The sequence below is a fragment of the Corvus kubaryi genome, unplaced genomic scaffold, assembly GCF_017639235.1.
Source record: "Corvus kubaryi isolate FWS band 111438036 unplaced genomic scaffold, C.kubaryi_AGA036_p1.0 37266, whole genome shotgun sequence".
Taxonomy (NCBI): domain Eukaryota; kingdom Metazoa; phylum Chordata; class Aves; order Passeriformes; family Corvidae; genus Corvus; species Corvus kubaryi.
This window is the reverse complement of record NW_024581081.1, coordinates 1,134,978-1,147,072: the sequence shown is the minus strand read 5'-3', so window position 1 is coordinate 1,147,072 and position 12,095 is coordinate 1,134,978. Positions and strand designations below refer to the sequence as shown.

Genomic DNA, 12,095 nt, shown 5'->3' with positions numbered 1-12,095 from the left:
TTTTCCTAGCAGACCTTTTCTCACTGTTTGTAACTGAAGCACATGGGTAGTGGTTTGGTTTCTTTCTATGGCACTTTGACAGCTCACCTGATACTCCAGGATCAGGAACTTTACTCCCTAAAAGCCCATTGTAGTATATTGCTGGTTTTAAGGGTGGGTTTCAGTACCTGACACAGGTGCAGATAAGCACAAAATTAACTTTTTGTGATAGAGCAGAGTAACTAGAAGGTCCTTTTACCTGGTACCCTCTGCATTGTTTCTAGACTGTCATTTGTCCTTTGGATAGTTTCTGCTTATTGTGCTCTCCAGTAAAACACTGACTGGCTTGTAAGTAACTGGCTGTTCAGGTGGAAAGAGCCGTAAGAAAAATGTTCCACTCAAGCTGGAGCAGAAGGACTGTAATCCCTCAGACCCTGAGATGTAAAGAATGAATAACCAGTGTGTGTGTGGCTCTGCTTGGTTCAGCTCAAACTCTTTCAGCCCTGTATAAATAACATCTCCTCTTTGTACTGTGAGTGCTGTCCCCTTGTGCTTTGCTGTGCAGCAGTTTGGCTGTTTATACTCCCAACAATCATCACACTGTGCTCATACCTTACTGCTGGTCTGGGACTGGAAGCCCTTTGTGAGACTACTTGAACCAACACAAGGCAGTCACTGCTCCAGAGGATAAATCCTCGAGTAGTTAGAGGTACAAAAGTGTTTTGAAAACCAGCTTTAATTTCACAGGACACATGGAAAGAGATTTAGGTACTTAGCTCACAACAGCTATTTAAAACTTGGTGCTGGTATTTTGGTGCTGAAGCAGTGAGCACATCTGTCAAATGTCAGTATCTGTATTTGACAGCAGCTTCTTTTTTTTCTCCTCCTCCTGCTTCCCCAGTCTGATTTGGCTTCAAAGAACCAAGTGTTGGGTTGCCTTTCATGTTTTGATAACTTGTGTTGAGGAGGACACCCACCCTCCATGCTCTAGAGGTAATTTATTATAAAGCTGTCAACAGCAGTTAAAAGGGGAATGTTTGCAAAAGATGAGAGGGGTTTTAAAGGGAGCAGCAGCTCTGCCATGTTTAATGCTAAAAGCACAGTGGAAGCTGAGCTGATGGCACAGGGCCAGCAGCTCTGTGTCAGTTCTAGGCGAGAGAAGTGTTCCAGCTGAACCGAGTGCAAGTAGCAGTGAGCCAGCTCCGATTCCATGGGAGCTGCTGTGTGTGTGCTGTGCTCTGTGTGCATGGGATCACCCTGCAAACCTGGGCATGTCACAGTGTGCAAGAGCAGAGTGTGGACCAAAGGGCTGGAGCATGATGTGACCTGGGCAGTGAGGCTGGCAATGCCTGTAGGCTGAGATGAATGGAAGGTGAGGAGAGGACAAGCCAACAGGGTTGTAGGAAGTTTTAACACAGGATACAAACCATGTGCAGGATCGTGCCTGTGTTGATTCTGCCTTCTGGTGGAGCTGCCAGACAGTCTGGCCTTTCAGCCTGGTGCCTAGAAATTGGGGGTTTGGGGTGGGTTGTTTGCTTTTTTTGTGTGTTGCTTGTTTCTTCTTCATAGTATGTAGGATAGGCCCTCAATGGAAATGTCTACCATTCATACACTTTTGTTGTTCAACTCTTAATTTCAATGCATAACCTATATAACACAGGTGCCTGCTGTGCAGTTCATAGCACTTGCTGTGTGGTATAGAGGCAGGGTAACAGATGAGAAAAAATCCTGAGGTGTAAGCGAAAAGGTGGAAATCCTTTGAGCTAAGGTTTTGCTGAGGGCTGAGATACTGCGGGTGGAGGTGGTGGTTTTCTTGGAGCTAAAATGTGTTCCAAGAAAGAGATTACATTATTGGCTCTCCTGATTGTGTCAGCTCAGCCCTCCTTGAGCCCCTGGCACTCCAGCAGGCAGAGCAGGTCCTCAGCAACTTTGTACATCTTTTGGATGCTGAGTACTGGTGGGCAGAAGGATGCAGGAGCTCAGTTACCTGTTTGCCATGGAGCAGCGCACGGATGCTTCAGCCAATAGCTTCTCTCATGCTCTTCTCAGGGTGGACTTAAACCCTCACAGCTATTAAGTTAGACACTGCTGATTAGTTACTGCTTGATCTCCCTTTCTCCCCTTTCTTGAAGTAAAAACCCTGAATTTCCCCTTACTACAGTTGTGTGTAAAACAATAAGTGAATGGTATCACTCAGGAAGTGCAATGGTATCACTTGGGTCTGCACTGAGGCTCCAGGAGAGTTGTGGCGAGGAGGCAGTGCAGGGACAGGCCAGTGAGGCAGCCCAGCCTTACCCCACTTTGCTTCCACAACCTTGGCAAACATGAGTAGTCCTCTTCTCCTTGCACCCCACCTCCCCCAGGGTGCTGAGGGCTACAGGGTGAAACGGGGACAGAAGGCAGTGGCAGCTTCTGCCAGGGAGCAAAGGAAGAAAAGAAGAAATCTCAACTGCTGAACTAGTTGGTTTGTGGGTCCAGGCAGTGGCATTCTTGGAACTGGATGAAATCTCCAATCTGGCGTGTGGTTGCTGTAACAGCTGCTCTTATTTATGCTCTGTGTCCATCTGCAGATGCTGTTTCTATCCCTTGTGGTTAAAATCTTAATGATCTCATGCTTACTATTATGTTATGATCCCAGACTACGGCCTACATGTTGGATCTTTTTCTTGTGTTCCCCAGCTCAGGGCCAGTTAAATGTCAGAGATGGTATTCTTTCTTGTCTATCTGTGAGAGTGAAGCCCTTTGCTTGTCTCACTGGTGTGTGTTTCTATTCACGGGCTGACAGTGGAGTGTCAGTGAGTGCCCTCAGAGCCTGCTCCCTTTCTGGGCTGTTCACTGCACAGCTCTGCCTGTGAGAGGGCCCTGCTTTCCTGGCACCCACAAGACCTGAGGGCAGCCCCATGGGTAGACCAGCTTCCCAGTGTCCAGCCATGCTGTCACATCATGTGTAACTCATCCCTGTATCCAGTTACCACTTGCACTCTGAAAACTGCCAATTTACTGTCAGCCTACACAGCTCGAGGGACAGCTCTTTGTGGCCGATGTTGTTGTGCCAAGCAGCAGCTGCTCAAGCACAGGGCAGTGCTGTTTGCCAGCTGGCAGCCCCCTCCCCTGCCAGTGCTGAAGAGCAGCAAATGCCAGGACACGGGGTTGGATCACCCCTGCTGTTCACAAGGGAAGCCTGGTAGTGGGATGAAGCCTCTGGATTCTCTTGGTGATATCTGGCACTGACTTAACCATAAAGGGTTCTTTGGCTGGTGAGAGTTTGTCTAGGCTCATCTTAAGAAGTAAAGACCCATGAGATTGAGACATTTAGAGCACCTCACCTTACTGGGCCTTTCCAGCATCGCTCAGAAAGACAGTAGGATTTGGAGGCTTTGGGGAGGTTTGTGGCTTTCTTGGGTTTGTTTGGTTTGGGTTCCTTTTTTTTGGAAAGCATTCTGAGCAGAGGGAAGATGTTTGTGACTTCCGGACATGAAAGAAGCATGACAGTTCTGAATATGTACAGTAGCTGAGCAGAAGCTTGAGGAGTAATAGATTTTGGGCAGCTGAGCCCCTTTACAAAAAAACCAAAAGTGTGAGGGAAGGAGTTAAGTTGCATTTAACTTAGTCACTCTAAGTGCTACACATAAATAAATAAAATAATCCCTGCACATGGTGAATTATTACCACAGAATCATCTATGAAAGTCTTTTAAATTAACCTGGTTTCTTGTAAGGGCCTTTTTCATGAGCTGTCATTAACAAATGCCACAACTTACATTTTTTTATCAAAACCTGAAGTTCCCTTGTGCTCTTCCAGCCACGGGGCTGCTGAAAGCCAGCAGAATTCCCTTCCCCTGGCACACAGAGCTGTGCACCCCTGTGCCTCTCACACCCATCCTGGTTCCTTGTAGCCTCTTCCCTGCTGATGAGAGCAGACGTGTCCAGCCTGAGGCTCTTCCTTCATGAGATGCCACAGGCCAATAAATTGATGTGGAGGTGCGGGAGCATCAAATGCACCTTTGATCCAAGGTCTCTTTCATGATGCTACAACCAGGACAGATCTTCAGGCCTTGCCTGAAGCAGCTTTAACTGTGTTTGTTTTGCAGCTTCTGTTGGTGTCAGATGGATGATCGGGGTTACAGAAATTAACAAGGGCTCCACCTATGGCAACAACGACAACAAACAGAAACAAAAGTAGCATCTCCAGAGACTGCTTCAATCCAAAGAGAACAAATGCAACTGCTGAAAACTCTTAAGTGCAGATCATGGTCCTTCAAGTGAGATCAGAGAATGAGTAATTGCTGTGCATATCTGAATTTGTGCTCCTGTTGTTTTTCTCTGGGGGTTTGGGCTGGATGATGTGCTGGAAAGATGCACTCCTGCATCTACCCTCAACAACAGGTTTGCACATGTGTGGTTGGTTTGTTTTCCTATGAAGTGTCTTAGGTTTTGAAGAAAAAAAAATAAATTCCAGCGTGCTTGTATGAAGAGACTCTACCTGGAAACTAACCAGAGGTGCAGGCTTTAATGTCAGAAGACTGTTACAAGATGATTAAACTTGATAGTTGTGTAGATCACACAGTTTAACAACCATAATCTGTCAGTGTTTAAATACAGTACAGCAGGATGCTGTGCTTGGTTATAGCAGTATTGGACTGAAGCAGCTCTGCTGAACTGGCAGAACTACAGTAGAGTTTTTGTACATCCAGAACTTATTCCCACAGTGTGCACTACATGGGCCCTTCAAAACTTCAGCCAGACCCTGCACATCCAGGCAGCAGAGCCTGGCAGTAGCATAACCTGGATCAGAATTTGGCCTTGTGGCCTGAGCAGAGCTAGGTTACCCACTGCCATCTCTTTCCCGAGGCCATACATCCAAGGCTTTAAATGCTACTTAAAATTCCAGGCCATCCTCACAATTGTGGAAAGAAAATAACTGGGCATGGTGTAGTGAAAAAATGCAACGTGTGCATTAAAATGTATGCCCCACACCCATACTCTTGTGATCCTAATTAACCTGCTTGTCTGTCTTTTCTGATAAATTAGTTTACTTGGTGCCTCCTAACAGTCAGCCTAAGTAATAGTAAATTATTTTCTTCAGGGGAGGAGAGGGGAACTAGGAGGGAGACCTAGGACAGTGGGTATAGCTCATTTTATGTCTTAACTTGATTTGACACCCGTCTGAATTAAATAAAATTAGAATCAAGCTCTGAGCAAGGTGGGGTTGCTGTGACATTCCCAGTACTGATTTCAGGGCAGCTGCCTCTTGTTTTTAAACCTCTAGAGTTAAGGATCTGCAGGTTACTAGAAAGAACTTGCTTAAAGCAGGAAAAAAGGAAAAGAGGGCACATTAACTAACAGCAATTATGATTGGAAAAAAATCCCAATTTTTTAAAGTTGATAGATCCTGACTCTGAGTAATGGAGGTTGTGACTGGCACTTTCACAGACAGTCCATTTTCACTAGGCACAGGACTAAACCATGACAGTCTCTAGTGAAGGAAGTGAGCAGTCTTATTCTAGCAGCTGGTATAAAAACGTTTCTCTTGTCATATAATAAAACTGAGGCTGGAAGAAACAGGCTAATACAACAGTTTGAATCATTCCATGAATATGTATTTGCTATTCAGTACATCAGATAATCTAGAAACTCACCCTTTTAATAGGCAACACCTAAAAAGCAGGTGAAGTAGTGCTCTTAGCATGGAGCTATAAGTTTATGGATAGTGGAGGCAGTAAAATTTACAACATGAAAGAAGGAACAGACCATGCGAAGTGTGAGAGACTGGTTTTGGGGGCTTTTTTTCCTCACACATCTTGTGTACACATGTATTCCCTACACTCTGAAGCTTTCTGGAATAGGGTGTATGATGGAAAAACTACATCAGAGCCCATGTTTCTGTTCATGAAAACACATGAAATAGAGCCAAAGAGTAGAAAATACTGCAATATTTACAATGCTATTTAATAATAGTACATGCCCTGCACTCTATTTGCTGTAACACTCCTAACAGTGAAAAACTGAGTATTACATCCTGTAGTAATGATCAGGCACATTAACAAGCCAGACCTGAGGACACTGTACCCAACAGTTTGAAAGTGGGTGGCAGGGGAGAAAGGAAAGGCCTCTCCAGGGTAGCATTTTACTGTAAACATTACCTGGCAGGTCCAGTGGCCTTTTCTCAGGGTGGTGGGTGAGTAGTTCTGAGCAGCAAATACATACTCCTGGAATGACAATGGCTGTTCTACCTTCATAAGAGCCACAGATTTAACATGCAGCAAGGAAGACATTTAGCATTCCTTATGAATCTTAGTCCTTTCCCCTCCACCTGCATGCAGTGCCACTTCTCCCAGAGGAAAGTACCAAACAAATACTTCTGAAAGAGTGCAGGGATTATTTCATACCCATTTCCCTGGGTCCAACCCTTAGAACAGGCTGAGGGCCAAACCTGCCACTCCTGGATCCACCCTCCTAAGCACTTCTGCAAGTCCGGGCACACCACTGAGGCCCCTCCAGCACTCATGGACAAACAGAGAAAGCTTAATGGTCCTTGCCAAAGTTAAACTTGTCCAGTTCACTGTATTAAAAGAATGACATAGATCATTAGGAAGCAGTGTTTGCCCCTCATCCCCACAAGCAACTGTATGTTCTACAACTGCCTTAACAAAAATTAGTCTTAATGTTTGTTTATACAAAAATAAAAGTATAAAAAGCTGATATGCAGTGACTGAGTTTTCTTTTAGTTGGGAAGAACACACTTTTAACAGTTTGTTACCTCTGTCCTGACTCCTAAAGGCTGTCCACAGTTCCTGTTTGTGTTCAAGGGCACCTGAAGCAAGTGAGGACACACATCACTCAAGACACTTCTGTTGCACTGCAAAGTGAAGCACACAGCAGGCTGGGGGGACACTTTCACCTCAGGTACTTTCACAGTCCTTTACTGAGGATGACAACACACTTCCCCTCCTATCACAGAACTGAAAACAGAGAACTGAAAAGGAGGGAAAGTCTGTGTTTGAATTCAGCATAATATTTTTTGAGAGCCTAAATACACGCACAGGTGACATGCACAGCAAGGCTCGTATTTTTCTAGAAATGTCAGATTTTGTGGTACCTCCTGAACAGCTCACCCCACACCTGTGACTAATCAAGATTTGTGGATTAAGATGACAAGACACCAGAATATAAAACCAAATATTAAAAGCAAGTTTTAAGTTACCTATTTTAAGTCTAAAGCTGTAACAGGAATATGTAAGCTTGCATTAATGTTTACAAGTAACAGTTTTAAGTCACCTGTTTGTAATAGCAAGTTAAAAAAAAAAAAATCAACAAGATCATGCATTGCAGGCTGTTTCTTTCAATTGCTAACCACTGCTAATCTCTCTTCCTTGTCTGGGGCTGATGACAACTGGGGTGTGGTGGGGAAATGAAAGCCCAGGATCAGAAGTCAGTTTTCAAAGTAGGTTCTTGGTTTTGCCAAACAGAACACAAGAATCGTCTTGTACAGTTCTCTTCTAGAAGACAGAAAGGCCATGCAGAGCACTCCCTGTTCACAGCGCACACATTCAAGAAGGAAGGTATCCCTTAGATAAAAGGCAGTGTCAGAAATTGCCCATCACTCTCTTTCCTGAGAGGGCGATGAAAGGGAACCTTACTTCTCTTACCACTTGTGTAAGAAGCATCTCACACTACTGATCTTGAAACTTGACACAACACTGACTATTGCAATATAAGGGCAGCTTATTCCAGTTAGGTCAGCTTAGCAGTCTTATCCCAATGTTGCAAAAAAGTTTAAAAAGCAACACAGCCCCACATTTATTTTTGGAAGAAAAACCCTTCACCAACATCTCCTAAAATAAACCATTTATTGAGAAAAACCTTTTTTTTTAAATTTCATTAATCAGCCTTGTGCATAACAAATCTGAAGCTTGCCAAAAACAAATAAACAAAAACCCCAGTAAAAGTTCACAGTCAGTGCACTCAAACAGATTAAAAAACAAGGTCCATAACGCCTGATAACACTACAGCATTTTTCTGAACCTAGAAAGTTCAAAAATACTACATATTAACATTACAAGTTCTCAATCAAATGAGAAACAGGAGAAGGAACAAAAAGGGTATGGTCCATATACAGTAGTAATGGCACTTTCACTGAAACATGCAGCTTCTTCCAACTTGCGGACACGCCACGTGAGCAACACGTGCCGAGTAAAATGTACAGGAGCAGCAGAGGAAGTGACACCGTCACTTGTGCAGTCTTCGTTAAGGTCAACTTTTATACTGTTTCTCAGCACAGTCTTTATGTAAATATTACATACAGTAGTGATTCAAATCTTGTCAGAATAGAAAAGGCCAGAGACTGAGTAACTTCATTCTTCGTCTGTGCAAACCTGTGAAGGAAGCAAAAGGCAATTACTTCAGCCATCTCCCTCCTGCAGCAAGATTACAAATGATCAATCTCTTTAGCACCTTCACATCTTTGAAACTTTTTTTTCCTCCCTTGTTACACAATAATGCATTACAAGTGTTTGTATGGGAGTACTGACATTGGCACTGTCACCGTGCATCGTTCAGGTGCCTAAAGCAGTGTCCACCTCCGTGATGGATGGGATCTGCTACAGCTGCACTGCTGAGGGGGGGGGTGATGATCCCAAACACACTGCCACTGAACCAGAACACCAAAGTGATCAACTTTATGCTGGAAAATGGGACAGAATTCAATAACCTACTGTGCTCCCACCTCTCCAAAAAAAGAAGTTACTAATACAGCTCAATTGGTAGCTGTGAATATTTGCCTGTTGTTAAGTAAAGCATCACACCACAGTTCATGCAAGAACTGCAGACTGTTACACCAGCTGCCAGATAGGACATTCAGCATGACCTTAAGTATGAGCTTAAAAGAAAAGCAGCCCCTTGCACAGAAGAATGGAAGAGTTCTCAAGCATGTGCTGGTTTCACTTTTTACGGAGGGGGTCCTTATCTCTAAAAACCTGTGCATTTGCACTTGCTGAAGTTTTTGCTGCAGAGCCCTTCAGATCCAATTAGCTACCACTGAGTTGAAGCCTGACTTGTCTTTTTAACATAAAGATAATGCATTTCAAAACAGCAGTGAGAGTTTAATGTGTGGTGCACACCAGGTCCTATAGTCAAATGCTTGCTAAGAACAACACAGGCTTCTGGAAAGTTGCCAATCCATGTATCCTGGACAGCATCAACTTGCTACCAGCCCCTCACCATGGTACCAAGCCCTGTGGCATCACTGAAAACAGAGAAGCTGACTAAAAGCTGTTCCCAGTTCCCATCTGCAGTTTTTGTAGCCAAAGTCATCAGACAAACCTTGACAAAAGGATGATCGAGAAGCTGGCTGGCCGTCCACCTCATCTTTGGGTCACTTTCCAGGCAGTGGCAAAGGAAGTCTTTCCCTTCTGGGCTCACTTTGTCAGGAATAGGAGGTTTATGACCCATCCCCACTTTATACATGATCTGGAAGTTGTGCTCATATTCGTGCCAAGGCCTCTGCAACAGTTAACAGCATTGCTAAGTGCAAGCTTTAGTGAGCAACTTTCTACCCACTAGAGCATGTATGTCTGTACTCCAGGAAATGAAAAGCCATCCCAGTCTTTGCAGACTTTAGTGTGACAAATTGCTGAGAGTGGGACCAGAATGTGCAGAAAAACTGCTGAGAACAGTTTGCATTTCATCAGTACATGAAACATCCCTACCTTGCCGGTGACCATCTCTATGACAACACAGCCCAGGCTCCAGATGTCTGCTGCGCGTCCATGCCCTTCTCCTTTAGCTCTAGTGATTACCTCTGGAGCCATGTACGCTTTGAAACAACATATATTATGCCATCAGTTCATACAGCAGAAGGAACAGTACACATCAAGTGACTGACTGGGTAAACCAAATGCTTTTTAAAATACCCCATGAATTACTACGCAGGTTTTCTCGCTAAGTTTTGCCATTTGCTGGTTTCTTGTTCTTTGCCCTGTTTTCAGCACAACTGTCTTTCAGTTTGAAAAGGGATGGCGAAAATGCTGTTACAGTACATACTCTCAGTTACTGCCATTTTATGAAAATTGATTGAGCAGCTGTTGTGAAAAGAGTACTGTTTCAGTAAGGCTGCAGAGAAAAATACAACCCCAGAAAACACATGCCCCAGCATCTCTATAGTTACAGACAAATACAATTTTATCTTTCACATTATATCATTCACTGATTGTTTTGGCTTCTGGATGTAAAGCACAAAACTAGCTAAGGTAAAGTCAAGTTTCCCTGAAACAGATGGTTTTACTCCAGCCCAGTCTTCTGGCAGAAGTATCTTCTTTTATGGTAACTAGACAAGTACCTGCCTAGCACAAGCTTCCTTACCTGCAGTCCCCAAGGTACTGTTCACTTCTCCAGGCATTGTCTGGGTATTGTTCTTCAACTTCACTGAGCAGCCAAAGTCTCCTAGTTTAATCAGTCCAGATGAGGTAAGAAAGATGTTGGCTCCTAGGAAACACAAGGAAACACAGTAACACTTGTTTAAGCCAGAGCTGAATTGAGCAATGAGGGCTTCTCAATATAGCCTTGGAAGTTGCAGTAGGTAATAGCTGAATTCACACTTAAGATCTTTACCTGTGAATTAAGTGTGGAATATGACAGCATTAAAGATGTTCTGGTGGGTTTGTGCTAACATGAAGTGTACTGGAAGTTGACAAGTGTTAAAAAAAACCAAAAAAACCCCCCAAAAAAAGCAGTATGGCAGGCAAATTAAACAGCTTTCCATACAAGCTTGTTACAAGAAATTACTGCTTCAGGAATTCCAGTGCTTCTCCTTGTGAGCATTGAATTAGGAAGAAACTGCTTCCTGGCAGAAGCCATTGCTGTGTGCCCCCCACTAGTATCTCTTCAAGACAGATGATACCGTGCTTGTCAATAAAAACAGTGTGGCCAGCATGATGAGGGAAGGGATCATCCTCCTGTACTCAGCTCTCGTAAGGCTGCACCTCAAGTTGTGTCCCCAGCTCTGGGCCCCCCACTACAAGAAGGAGCAAGTCCAGAGAAGGGCAACAAGGCTGGTGAAGGGTCTGGAGCACAAGTCCTGTGAGGAGCAGCTGAGGAAGCTGGGGGTGTTTAGCCTGTAGAAGAGGAGGCTCAGAGGAGACCTTGTCACTCTCTACAGCTGCCTGAAAGGAGGATGTAGCCAGGTGGGGGTTGGTCTCTTCTCTCAGGCAACCAGCAACACGAGAAGAGGAAATGGCCTCAAGCTATCCCAGGGGAGGTTCAGGTTGGACATCAGGAGGAATTTCTTCACTGAAAGGATGGTCAGGCATTGAACCAGGCTGCCCAGGGAGGTGGTGGAGTCACTGCCCCTGGAAGTATTCAAGATAAACTGGGCATGGCACTCAGTGCCATGGTTTAGTTGTTTGACATGGTGGTGGTCAGTCAAAGGTTGGACTTGATCTTGGAGGTCTTCCAACCTTAGTGACTCTGTGGTCACAGCTGACTTGCAAAACAGAGCTTAGAGCCTTTTATTACACATACTACCAAGTGCCTACTCCATTGCACTTTACTTCCTGAGTAATTTTTGGAGGAGGACTACCATTAAAATAACTGGCTATACTGGCAGCTTGCACTAGAACAAACTTCCCTAGCATAGTTACAAAATCTCCAAGGGAAATCTGCAAATGGCTTCAAGTCAGTTGCTCAACACAACAGTGCAAAATAAGCCAAGTGGTTTTGACAACCTATGGTTTTCTTTCATTCAACATCCTGCCAAAATACTCATGTTGACAGCAACAGCAAACAGGTAGAGCAGAAGGAGCTCCTTATGTCAGGCCACATTCTGGATTCTACAAGTATGACACTGAAAGCACAAGTAGGTTGCAAGTATCAGCTGGCAGAAATAGAGCTTCAGCTGTGATCTTTCTGGAGGAAAGATGGATGGTATGCACAAAACAAAACTACTCACCTACTCTAGGAGCAGGCAGATATTGAGGATTTCACTACACATAGCGTCTGCCCATGTCACACGAAAGATTCATTCAAAAATGGCTCATCTCAATAGAACCTTCCACAGTTTCTCACTAGTGTTCCATCTTGAGCAGTGCAGAAATTCTTGGCTGCTCCTCCTTTGTGTTGTCT

General features: G+C 44.3%; 2 protein-coding genes across 8 annotated transcripts in view; one reads left to right on the top strand and one right to left on the bottom strand.

Annotated features, from left to right (window-relative positions):
* The window catches only part of AGPAT4 (1-acylglycerol-3-phosphate O-acyltransferase 4), an 82,575-nt gene extending 75,895 nt beyond the window's left edge, over nucleotides 1-6,680 (top strand). For all 3 annotated transcript variants that reach the window (XM_042025058.1, XM_042025057.1, XM_042025059.1), the window contains one exon: nucleotides 4,070-6,680. In XM_042025058.1, the coding sequence (XP_041880992.1) occupies nucleotides 4,070-4,161 (92 nt within the window). In that variant the 3' untranslated portion in view covers nucleotides 4,162-6,680. The remainder of the gene's footprint in view (nucleotides 1-4,069) is intronic.
* A 1,131-nt stretch (nucleotides 6,681-7,811) lies between these two features.
* The window catches only part of MAP3K4 (mitogen-activated protein kinase kinase kinase 4), a 68,193-nt gene continuing 63,909 nt past the window's right edge, over nucleotides 7,812-12,095 (bottom strand). For all 5 annotated transcript variants that reach the window (XM_042025055.1, XM_042025051.1, XM_042025053.1 and 2 more), the window contains 4 exons: nucleotides 10,338-10,460; nucleotides 9,686-9,792; nucleotides 9,300-9,479; nucleotides 7,812-8,353 (listed from right to left, as the gene is read on the bottom strand). In XM_042025055.1, the coding sequence (XP_041880989.1) occupies nucleotides 8,333-8,353; nucleotides 9,300-9,479; nucleotides 9,686-9,792; nucleotides 10,338-10,460 (431 nt within the window). In that variant the 3' untranslated portion in view covers nucleotides 7,812-8,332. The remainder of the gene's footprint in view (nucleotides 8,354-9,299; nucleotides 9,480-9,685; nucleotides 9,793-10,337; nucleotides 10,461-12,095) is intronic.